The sequence below is a fragment of the Neoarius graeffei genome, chromosome 1 (genome assembly GCF_027579695.1).
Source record: "Neoarius graeffei isolate fNeoGra1 chromosome 1, fNeoGra1.pri, whole genome shotgun sequence".
Taxonomy (NCBI): domain Eukaryota; kingdom Metazoa; phylum Chordata; class Actinopteri; order Siluriformes; family Ariidae; genus Neoarius; species Neoarius graeffei.
In genome coordinates, this window is record NC_083569.1 from 37,584,148 (window position 1) to 37,596,924 (window position 12,777).

The 12,777-nt window shown below is 41.6% G+C and overlaps 1 protein-coding gene across 1 annotated transcript in view; it reads left to right on the forward strand.

Moving 5' to 3' along the window:
- The window catches only part of atp6v0b (ATPase H+ transporting V0 subunit b), a 34,213-nt gene extending 23,694 nt beyond the window's left edge, over nt 1-10,519 (forward strand). Inside the window, exon 8 of the mRNA XM_060922802.1 lies at nt 8,806-10,519. Coding sequence (XP_060778785.1) covers nt 8,806-8,832 — 27 coding nt within the window. The 3' untranslated portion in view covers nt 8,833-10,519. The remainder of the gene's footprint in view (nt 1-8,805) is intronic.
- The last annotated feature ends 2,258 nt before the right edge of the window (nt 10,520-12,777 follow it).

Consider the following 12,777-nt stretch of genomic DNA (forward strand, 5'->3'; position numbering starts at 1 on the left):
GCAAGTACATACATACATAAAACAAACTACACCTGAAATGTAGCCAGGGCCGGTTCTGCCCTAATCTGGACCCGGGTGCAACATCGCGCACCCCCCCCCCCCCCCCCCCAAAAAAAAAGTCTAAATCAGGACAACCATCACATAACAAACATTTTATATCAACTATTTTAACTAAATGGGCTATAATAAATAAGCCTGCAGGCAGCCACGGCGGGCTGCCTCAGAAAAGTAACCATTCAATGACACAACTGAAAGCCTGCAGCCACAGCGGGCTGCCTCAGAAAAGTAACCATTTGTCCTACCTTAAAACTCGTTTTGCATTTTCTGCCTCCTTTTTTGTATTTTTGACCCTCCATTTATTTTCTTTCCTTTTCTGAAAACCCGATTTGTGTCCAGACATTTTGTTCTGCTACCAACGAACTAACTCGTCAGGTCTCGTCTCTCGAGCCCGCGATGATTCCCGTGGGAAGGGCAACAATTGATACATTTTTACAAACAGCCAATAGGGAGGTTGCAATGTTCAGGCTCTTCTTTGCTCAGACACTCAGTAATGCACTTACTGATTATCACATGGAGAAGTGATAGTAGTCCACCTTCCCGCTCTCTCCATTCGGTCAGCGAACGTCACACAGGAAGTGAACCCCAGCGGGTCATAGAAACTTGTGCAGGAGAAGAATGACTTTTTTATTTGTAGGCTACGGAAACTTTGAGGAACGAAATAAAAACCGGTATTAACCGGTTACCATTATTTTTAATAAGCGTTTCTGTTCCGGAACATAAAAAATAATAAAGTTTCTGGTTTCGTTTCTGTTCCATGTGAAATAGAAAAAGTTCCCGGTTTTCGTTTTCGTTCCTTGAACCGGTTCAAAGCCCTGGTTTTTATTAATGCCAAATAAAATATCCAGACCAATAGTCGAACCTCGGATCCAGGAGGAACAATGCGGTTTTCGTCCTGGTCGCGGAACACTGGACCAGCTCTATACCCTTCATAGGGTGCTCGAGGGTTCATGGGAGTTTGCCCAACCAGTCCACATGTGCTTTGTGGATCTGGAGAAGGCATTCGACCGTGTCCCCCGTGGTATTCTGTGGGGGGTGCTTCGGGAGTATGGGGTTCGGGGCTCTTTGCTAAGGGCTGTCCGGTCCCTGTACGAACGGAGCAGGAGTCTGGTTCGCATTGCCGGCAGTAAGTCAGACCTGTTCCCAGTGCATGTTGGACTCCGTCAGGGCTGCCCTTTGTCACCGGTTCTGTTCATAATTTTTATGGACAGAATTTCTAGGCGCAGCCAGGGGCCGGAAGGAATCCTGTTTGGGAACCACAGGATTTCATCTCTGCTTTTTGCGGATGATGTTGTCCTGTTGGCTTCTTCAAACCAGGACCTTCAGCATGCACTGGGGCGGTTTGCAGTCGAGTGTGAAGCGGCTGGGATGAGAATCAGCACCTCCAAGTCCGAGGCCATGGTTCTCGACCGGAAAAGGGTGGCTTGCCCTCTCCAGGTTGGTGGAGAAGTCCTGCCTCAAGTGGAGGAGTTTAAGTATCTCGGGATCTTGTTCACGAGTGAGGGAAGGATGGAGCGTGAGATCGACAGGCGGATCGGTGCAGCCTCCGCAGTGATGCGGTCGCTTTACCGGTCCGTCGTGGTGAAGAAGGAGCTGAGCCAAAAGGCGAAGCTCTCAATTTACCGGTCGATCTACGTTCCGACTCTCACCTATGGTCATGAGCTTTGGGTAATGACAGAAAGAACAAGATCACGGATACAAGCGGCTGAAATGAGTTTCCTTCGCAGGGTGGCTGGGCGCTCCCTTAGAGATAGGGTGAGAAGCACAGTCACTTGGGAGGAGCTCGGAGTAGAGCCGCTGCTCCTCCACATCGAGAGGAACCAGCTGAGGTGGCTCGGGCATCTTTTTCGGATGCCTCCTGGACGCCTCCCTGGGGAGGTGTTCCAGGCATGTCCCCCCGGGAGGAGGCCCCGGGGAAGACCCAGGACACGCTGGAGGGACTATGTCTCTCGGCTGGCCTGGGAACGCCTCGGTGTTCTTCCCGAGGAGCTGGCCGAGGTGTCTGGGGAAAGGGAAGTTTGGGCTTCCATGCTTAGACTGCTGCCTCCGCGACCCGGTCCTGGATAAGCGGAAGAAGACGAGACGAAAATATCCAGCACAAATTATATATGATAGACATAAATTTATAAATTTTATTTTAAACACGTTTTTAGTTAGCGGGACTGCAGCTTATCACCTCCCGCGCCCTCATTGTGCACTCCCCCTCGCGCCCGCAATGAGCTTTCAAAATTTGTCCCGCGCCGCACTGCTTTGCGTCGGGTCCCACGGGACTCCCGCGGGAGTGCAGGGCTCTATTGTGAACCTCAAGTCGAAGGTAAATGCTGCTTTAGCATTTTAGAAAGGTGATCGAGGTTATGTTAGACCGGCTTTTTGTGTAAGAAGAAATCCCAGTGTCAAGTTTGCTGCCTAAGTTAGTAAGCTAGCTGCATCCTATGGCGACAAATTTCATGTGTCACTAGTGTGGAAAAACGTTTACGAGAAAATTATATATTATTTGTCACACACATTAACTGCTACTCATGCGATACATGTCCTTGCGCACACATTCAACAACTGAGAGGGGAAGCAAAGCATTGTTTTGAAGTAGCATGTTAAGCTAGCTGCAGTCAAAGATTAGCGAGCACAGCGCCATTTATTAGCTAGCCTATGGAAGCAATGTGTTTACACACATGGAGGCAGACTCGGGAGATGGGTGGAGTTTTAAGTCGAGCTCAAGGCTCACGTTTATTCAGTTCATGCGTTTCAAAAAAACGGAAATGGGTCCGTCCCAGATTCGCAGCTCTGTCAAGTTCACGCTCCGTAACGCACATTTCATGTTTGCCTGTCTTGTAAGTTTTCTCTCTCTCACTGATTCCGTTTCTGTTTATGCCACCATGCTACAAAATCTTCCATGTTTACCAGGATACCATACATACTCACAGAGCTAACATAGTGAGTATACGGAAAGCAAAATGTTTAAAAAAAAAAAAATTTAAATGCTAAGACATTTGAAGCTAGTGCCAATACTTCTGGCCTATTTCGCTTTCTTTTTCTCTTGCTCTTGGGTGCTTCTGGAGGGTCCATCAACAGACATTGCTTCCCCAAAGGGAACCTTGAATTTAGAGGTCTGCGTGGGACAGAATTTTCAGTCCCGCTCCTGCATTGTGCAGTCCCACTCCCGCAAAGAATTATGATTTTCAGTCCCGCCCGCACCTGCCATATTTTGTCCCGCTCCCGCCCGCAAATCCCGCATGATGCAGACGTAGCGAGGGTGTGCGTTGCCAGGCGGCATGCGCAGCTGAGGCTTTACAGAGATGCCCAACACACCTACCAAAATCTACAGTGGATATTAAGAATATTGTATAATTGCACATAGCTTATATGTCACTCCTCACATTTACATTCTAGGAAATACAAGTAGGCCTATAAGAAATTAATATAACTTAAAGACACAGCGTGATGGTGCCCCGCCCCCTACTTTGAGTGGATTTGAGCATAAATATTTACAGCTCACGTTCAGGATTTCAGGACTCTTGACTTTTTAACGGTAAATGTACCTCTTTTTAAAGCAGCACTTACTTCTGAAACACTGTGAGCTTCACTAGAGGAGCTCTGCTCTTCTGCCATGATCGGAGATCTCAAACACGGAAGAGCGGAAAGGAGTCGGAAACGTACGTGAGATTAGACCACATCCACAAATTTAGGCATCTTAAAATGTTTTTATTAATGCCAAATAAAATATCCAGCACAAATTATATATGATAGACATAAATTAATAATTTATAAATTTTATTTTAAACATGTTTTTAGTTAGTGGGACTGCAGCTTATCACCTCTCCCACATTGTGCACTCCCGCCCGCGCCCGCAATGAGCTTTCAAAATTTGTCCCACGCCGCACTGCTTTGCATCGGGTCCCACGGGACTCCTGCGGGAGTGCAGGGCTCTACTTGAATTCTTAAAGTATATCATGACTCCTTACTTGTCTGACTGATGTGCGTTTCGTGTTTTCACCTTGTTAGAATGTTGCCTTTAAAAGTATTTAGCTATGTGAGAATGTTAATCTAATCTACCATGCACCGAGAGACTCCGGTTGAACTTGCGGACACTCTGAGGTCACTGGTATAGTGCTATTTGGTGAGGGGCACAGCCCTGAAGAAAATGGTACTATGCCAGTCACCACACAGAAACCATAATTACCGGAGCCCCTCAGTGCATGGTATATTAGATTTATATCCCTCATCAAAAAATTCCAAACTAAAAGTGTTGAGGCTAAATCTCGGCATAAACTCACTGGAGGCAGCCATGTTTGTTTACATCAAGAGCGACCTTTGACCTGTATATGTACGATGCCATCGCCTACCTTGCTAGGCATGATCATAATACGTAGATCTACACACACGCATGCTCGCGGAGCCACAGCTGTGACTTGAGTCGACCGTATAGCTTGAAATTGACATCAATTCATGGTATATCCGGGATATACCATGACTGACTCTCACCATGGGTTTTTTTTTTTTTTTTTTTTTGAGGTCACAAGATGCATTGCTTAATCAATGGTGGAACTATTTTATGTCATGTGAGCCATCCTTGGCCAATCCTTGCATGGGAGTTTTTTGACGAGGGATATAATTGGTGTGCTTTCTGGCCACTTTATTATATGGATGAAAGTCTTCCAGATTTACCCGGAAATCCGGATATTTGACAAAACTCTTGAAAATCTCCGGTTTTCCGAATGGAGATTTTATTTTTCACGTTCCTAGACGCAGCGTAATACTTCTCATCGTCCTTGAATGGGCGCGGTCCTTAAATAGCCCAAACATAGTTCATTGATTAAAGGCCGGTGGTGTTTAACGGCGTGCATGCCGGGGCTCGTTAGGCGCGCGCGCGCAAGGTGCGCCTTCAGGGACACGAGCTAAGGCGCGCAGGACTGACACCGTTCTGCGCAAGCGCAACACAATCGCAGTAGAAAGCATGTTCAAGCTGCCAGTGTAGCTGGAGTCTTTTTAGTTGTGAATTATAAGTATTTCTTTGTGTTGTTAATTCGCCATGTTACAACAAGCAAAACTTTCCTCCTCCTTTCGATGTGAAGAGAGGAAAGCAATTTATCTATTTTTTCCATCAGAGTTGCATTTTGTGGCTTCGAAGCTAAGTTTTAGTGCCGTTTCGAGAACACATCAAGAAAACGTGGAGGAAACAGCAATAATGGAAGAGCCGGTTTCCAAGCTGCCTAAAATTAGCAATGGGTAATTTATTTTTTGTTACATAATGCACTCAGGGCCGAGGTCACGGTATTTCACCATACGGACCGACCTTAAGCTGGTAAATAATATATTTATTTTTTTTCTTTACCAAATTCTAACAGAAAATGAGAGCGCCCGAAAAGGAAAACCGAGCCAAGCCACCATTTTGAATCCTCGTTCGCGGCTGTAATGCAAATGGCTTCCTCCTCGGTATACAAGTGCACTTCCATGGCAGGAAAAAAACTACATTTTGCCGCCTATGTAGTCCCCTACTTATACAAAATTGAGTCATTCAGGATTCAGCCATGTTTTTGCTCGGCGTTAGCAACAGTTAGAGGTTTTTATCTTTCTCCTGAAATGTTTTGTTTTATTTCGTCTTCCTCAGGGTAGTAAAACTCGCTTTCGCTGTGAACACTGTCGTTATCGCTGTCCATGCTGTAAAATTAATGCTATTCTCCTGAGAAATGCAGGCAAAAATTTACAAGATTTTTGATAATCTTATAAGTAAATCTTATTAAAAAAAATAAATAAATGTTGACAAAAAAATGATGCTATGTTTGGTGTGAACAAGCGAGTCGTCAGAGGTCCATAACCGGGGTCCGTACCGTAGGATACGGACCCGCTCGCCAGCCAGTCAGAGCGCAGGATTTGATGGAAACCGCACCGCGAAATAAATCAATTTATTCTAAGCTGGTCTACTTTAAAGGTGTTGAGGGGTTTTTTTTTCAGTGTTTTAATCAAATTTCTTCAAATGTATAGGTTTTTCTTGCAAAAAATGACATTCTACTTATTAATTTATGCAATATTTATTCACGTAAAGTATTCTGTCCTCTCTGACTGTGTTCTCTTCTCTCCAACTCGCCTAATCAGCATGCAAATGCCGCTTAATGCACGCTGATGGCACAACAAGGCCACTAGGTGGCAGCGCTGTTCTACAGAGTGTCGCTCAAAAGCGTTATGTATTACATGTTTCTAATCCAATGTAACTTCTTCAAAACAATATTATTAACATCCCTCAGCCTTCTCATTTTTTCCATGGAAGGATACACATCTATTGACCGTCACTAGAACTTCCACGAGCTGTGGCCAGCTTCTGGTTTGACCGAAATTACTGCGAAAAGGCCCACCAGAGGTCATCATTGTTCACTACTTCTGGTATTGATTTTGGCCAGCTTCGACCAATAGAAAGTGAGCTAGAGTCACGGGCAGTACGTCATCGACTTTTGACCAAAATCCAACATGGCCACACCCAGCGGTTGCACAGTCAACGTTCAGAAAAACAGTCGCCATGTCAATAGTAAGCAATCTTGTGCATATTCTGAAAATTGAGGGTTTTTTTTTCCCTTTAATAAAATACCCAACTCGTAAAGCAGAACTTCCCTTTTTTTTTTTTTATGTTGGTATACGGAGATCGAAAATTTGCAATTTACTATATAAACAGATAGCAGCGCCTGCCATGCAGTAAGCACCTAGCATTGCTACTGTTAGTGACCCTCTGCTACAGCTCAGCAAGCACACTTTGCATTTTCTCTGCTGAAATGCAGTCTAGTTATGTATCTATATAGATGAAAGTCTTCCGGAATTACCCGGAAATCTGGATATTTGACAACTCTTGAAAATCCTGAATGGATAAATTTATTTTTCGTGTTCCTAGACGCGGCGTAATACCTCACATCATCCTTGCATGGGCGCAGTCCTTAAATAGCCCAAGCATAGTTCATTGATTAAAGACAGGTGTTCTTTGTTAACGGTGCGTGTGCCGGAGCTTGTTAGGCGCGCGCGCAAGGCACGCCTTCAGGTGCACAAGCTAAGGCGCGCAGGTCTGACACCGTTCTGCGAAAGTGCAACACAATCGCACTAGAAAGCATGGTCAAGCTGCCAGTGTAGCTGCAGTCTTTTTAGTTGCGAATTACGAGTATTTCCTCTTGTTAATAATTTGCCATGTCAAAACAAGGAAAACTTTCCTCCTTCTTTCGACATGAAGACAGGAAAGCAATTTATTATATACATTTTTTTTTTCCATCACAGTTGCATTTTGTGGTTTCGAAGCCAAGTTTTAGTGCCGTTTCTAGAACACAGCATCAAGAAAATGTGGAAGAAACAGCAATAATGGAAGAGCCGGTTTCTAAGCTGCCTAAAACTAGCAATGGTATTTATTTTTTGTTACATAATGCACTCAGGCTGCCAGTCAGTGTGTGACACACACACACACCCTGAAAAATCCTAGCTACGCCCCTGATTTACATGAGAAATTTGGTATTCATTGGTGTGTTTAAATTTACAGACAATATGAACTAATGTAAACAAATGGCTTCAACTCGCATAAATATGAATTGGAAATTTTTAGTTCACTTTAGCTTCTGCAAACGCACAGCTCTACTAAAAGATTGATAAACGAGGCTCAATGTCCCCAACATTGAAACCTGAAAGCTTTAGAAACTCTAACAGACCTTTACTTTTTAACAGCACTGTTTTGGGATTTTGCTGAGTTTACCTTCAGCTGTCTTTTTTTTTTTTTTTTTTTTTTTCCAAAGTAATGAACTGTGTAGCCAGGAAACTCGCCACGTTTTCTAAATGCGCTCTTGAAAATTACTCATGAACTAGGGGAATTAAATTTGATGAAAGAAAAAGGCTTAAAAGTTATAACTTGTTTTAGTGAAAATAAGTACTAAAATGCACTAGAATGCAGGGTTTTGCGTGTTAAAATTTTTTTTGGGGGGGACGTTGCCCCCCATCTTAGTTTGACTTTCAAAAGTTCAGGACTTTTTTTTCTTTGCTCCACTTTCATCTCTATATCTAGACTTTAATTATCGCAATTCTGTGGCGTTCATTTGAATAAATATATTTTAAATTGAACGTTTCTATTTGAATGGAAATTTTTCGAAGGGTGGATATCGGCCGATTAACATCGATTTATCGGAAATCAGACTTTTATCATTATTGGTATCATGACAAAGATCTCTTATTGTTCAGGTCAGACATACTACCAGTACTGTTTTTATTTGGATGTTTGTGGAGGACATTTAAATGGGTTAAATGCATGCAAACCTCCTCCCCCTCCCCCCTTTTAAATTGTATTTATTTTTGTTTATTTTTTAAATAAAACTGCATGCTTGGCACATCCTATACTCCTATACGATCCAAAGCTAATATGGAGTTTTCTGTTGTGCTCATTTTCATGATATCAGTTCTTCATCTCCATCTGGCAACACTAAAGACTTGATATGTAGAGTGATCATAATTTATTAGTTACACCCTGGAGATGGATCTGATGCATGTAGTTAAATTTCAGTTATCTGGGCATCCTGGTAACTACTGCAAATGAAACAAATGGAATTTGTGTGTGTGTGTGTGTGTGTGTGTGTGTGTGTGTGTGTGTGTAAGTAAACGGACTGCATTCTGAAATCCAATCACATGCGTTCGCCTTCATTCCATCTGCTTCTTCCTGAAGTGCAGTTCATAAATTGAACCCTCCCACCAGTTATTTTCTTGAATATCAATACTGTCTGACACATTTTCTTTCCCCAGACATCGAAAGTAAAAATGGGAGATTAGAGAATACACCGCCTGCAAGACAAACATCAAAGAAGAACGACGACGCTGTGTTAGATGCACAGCCCAACTATGTAAATACATAGTAAATTATTTAAATGTATTTTTTTTTTCTCCCCCTCTGTCTGTTTTTATCCATTGTTTACTGGCGAATAAAACATTCGCGCCACTTTGTCTTAAAGGAATGCATGTTTAAGTCAGGTCTTTAAGACACGTTCCACCATAATGAACCTCAGAAGAAGAAATATCTTCCACAGGTGTGATGTTGGCCTTGTTATTGAAGTATAAGATATATTATGAGAGTTGTATTGATTCCTGGAGGTTATTTTCTTGAAAAATGTATGAATGTGTGCGTTTAAAAAAAAAAAAAAATCTAAGATTCTGTAGAATAGAATCCCATCATGCAAAGACTGGATTTCAGATATCTAAACTTTGGTGAAAGTTTTTGAAACCCCTCTAGGGTTGTGTAGCTTGCTGTGACTTCCTGTTCTGTACAACACAGAGGAAAAAGTGGAATAATGTTCTTTGTATGTAGTATGGCTGTCTGAAGTGTTATTATTCCATGGTATGGAAATGCATTAAAGTCAGATCTGTTGTAAATCTTATAGCCAGTCCAATTCTGGACACTTTGAATATTGTTCATTCTTATACGTGTTGTGTGCATTCATCTGCAAAACTATTACTAGACGAGGACACGGCTAATCTATCACTATTCCCAAATCTGTTCGTGAACCCAAGTTCACTTGATTATTAATAGTGTTTGTATTTGCATTGGCACCAGGACACACTTCAGTCGTGACTGGTTCCCAACGAAACGCTGTATAAGAATGTTTATAAGAGTATATTAAAAACGTGTGAGGCATCCTGAGGATGTGTAGCATTCCATATTTCTTCTACTGTATGCATTTTTTTTTTCCCCCTCGCCATTCAGTTTTTGTTTACTGAAATAAGAAGCACAGGTTGACTTTCATTTAAAGCTCCCTATTGAGAAAATGTTCAGCCCACGAAGCTCAGGAGGTACTCCTCTCAAGATACGAGTGTTTTTTTTTTTTTTTTTTTTTTTTTAATTGTTTTTCAGATGGCTTTAATTGCCTTTTGGTCTGTTTTGATGGTAAAAATGTTACATGCATGCATTTACAGCTCTTGACTGTACATTGTGTGTGTGTGTGTGTGGGGTGTTTTTTTTTCTGTAATAATATATCTCTGTAATCCTAGGAAATGCAATATAAATCACTTCGGTGAATTCTAGGTTCTAATGAATGACCTGAACCTAAACTCCAGCACCAGTTCATTAAATTCATCGCTCCAAGCCGTCTCATTCAATGGGAGTTAATTATCGTATGTCTGGTTATGAGTGTGGGGTGATTTTTAAAAACAGCACTGGAACCCACAATCTTTTTACAAAACCAGCACTGATGCTTTATCATTTATTGTATACGCTTTAAATTACTGGAATGCTCTGAAATCTTGATATCTCTTGGAAATAAACCAGACCTTATTAGACAGACTAATACAAGATGTCCACATCCACGCCTCATTGTCCTGCTTGTAATTCTCGATTCTCTCTTGACCAGGCATCCAGTGATTGTGTTTATGTTCCTGTGGTGATTTTCATTGTTTTTTGAAATGTAAAAGTGGATGCTGTTGACTTTCCTAAATGGTCCTCGAACAAATAAATGCATCAAACCTGTCCTGATGGCTGACTTTTGTTCCTGTCTCAGTCTGCCTATCATTCTTAAAGGAGATATGCAGAACCTTTTATTTTTAAATACATTCCTGAGTTGATAGTATATCCATCCTTGACTCTTGTATGCTGCATAAATGGAAATTAAAAAAAAAAATTGAGCGTTAAAATCGACCGTAAAGTTGGCATTCGAGCTGAGCCAGCCAGCCCCGAGTGCGTGACGTCACAGCAGTCATACAAATAAAAATTTATGATGAAAGTAAGAAATAGCGTTACCGACTTGCTTAACTAAGACTGATTTGACTTCATTGATTGTGGGTTGACTCTCATTAAAACAGGATAGGTGTTACAGTGGTGCTTGAAAGTTTGTGAACCCTTTATAATTTTCTATATTTCTGCATAAATATGACCTAAAACATCATCAGATTTTCACACAAGTCCTAAAAGTCAATAAAGAGAACCCAGTTAAACAAATGAGACAAAAATATTATACTTGGTCATTTATTTATTGAGGAATATTATCCAATATTACATATCTGTGAGTGGCAAAAGTATGTGAACCTTTGCTTTCAGTGTCTGGTGTGATCCCCTTGTGCAGCAATAACTGCAATTAAACATTTCTGGTAACTGTTGATCAGTCCTGCACACCAGCTTGGAGGAATTTTAGCCCATTCCTCCGTACAGAACACTTTCAACACTGGGATGTTGGTGGGTTTTCTCATATAAACTGCTCGCTTCAGGTCCTTCCACAACATTTCGATTGGAATAAGGTCAGGATGTTGACTTGGCCATTCCAAAAGATGAACTTTATTCTTCTTTAACCATTCTTTGGTAGAATGACTTGTGTGCTTAGGGTCATTGTCTTGCTGCATGACCCACCTTCTCTTGAGATTTAGTTCATGGACAGATGTCCTGACATTTTCCTTTAGAATTGGCTGGTATAATTCAGAATTCATTGTTCCATCAATGATGGCAAGCCATCCTGGCCTAGATGCAGCAAAACAGGCCCAAACCATGATACTACCACCACCATGTTTCACAGATGGGATAAGGTTCTTATGCTGGAATGCAGTGTTTTCCTTTCTCCAAACATAACACTTCTCATTTAAACCAAAAAGTTCTATTTTGGTCTCATCTGTCCACAAAACATTTTTCCAATAGCCTTCTGGCTTATCCATGTGATCTTTAGCAAACTGCAGACAAGCAGCAATATTCTTTTTGGAGAGCAGTGGCTTTCTCCTTGCAACCCTGCCATGCACACCATTGTTGTGCAGTGTTCTCCTGATGGTGGACTCATGAACATTAACATTAGCCAATGTGAGAGAGGCCTTCAGTTGCTTAGAATTTACCCTGGGGTCCTTTGTGACCTCGCCGACTATTACATGCCTTGCTCTTGGAGTGATCTTTGTTGGTCGACCACTCCTGGGGAGGGTAACAATGGTCTTGAATTTCCTCCATTTGTACACAATCTGTCTGACTGTGGATTGGTGGAGTCCAAACTCTTTAGAGATGGTTTTGTAAATTTTTCCAGCCTGATGAGCATCAACGATACTTTTTCTGAGGTCCTCAGAAATCTCTTTTGTTTGCGCCATGATACACTTCCACAAACATGTGTTGTGAAGATCAGACTTTGATAGATCCCTGTTCTTTAAATAAAACAGGGTGCCCACTCACACCTGATTGTCATCCCATCAATTGAAAACACCTGACTCTAATTTCACCTTCAAATTAACTGCTAATCCTAGAGGTTCACATACTTTTGCCATTCACAGATATGTAATATTGGATCATTTTCCTCAATAAATAAATGACCAAGCACAATATTTTTGTCTTATTTGTTTAACTGGGTTCTCTTTATCTACTTTTAGGACTTGGGTGAAAATCTGATGATGTTTTAGGTCATATTTATGCAGAAATATAGAAAATTCTAAAGGGTTCACAAACTTTCAAGCACCACTGTATAACTTATGCAGCATACATGTACATGCATGCATTTTCACTGATTAAAGGTAAAAGGCTAATTAAATAATCAGATAAACTGAGACAATCACATTCTGAAGCAAATTAAATAATCTTATACCGCTAACTTAAACACACAATACAAGTTACATGGATTAATTTAAATGCAGGTAAACAATGAGTGTTGTTTTATATCCAAACGAGAGTCGGAGCTTACCCGTCTGTGTTCTCACTTTTTGAAGGCCGATCTTGTGGCCGATTGTTTTGAAACAATCTGACTTTCAGTTGTTCGTTCAGTTCTCCGT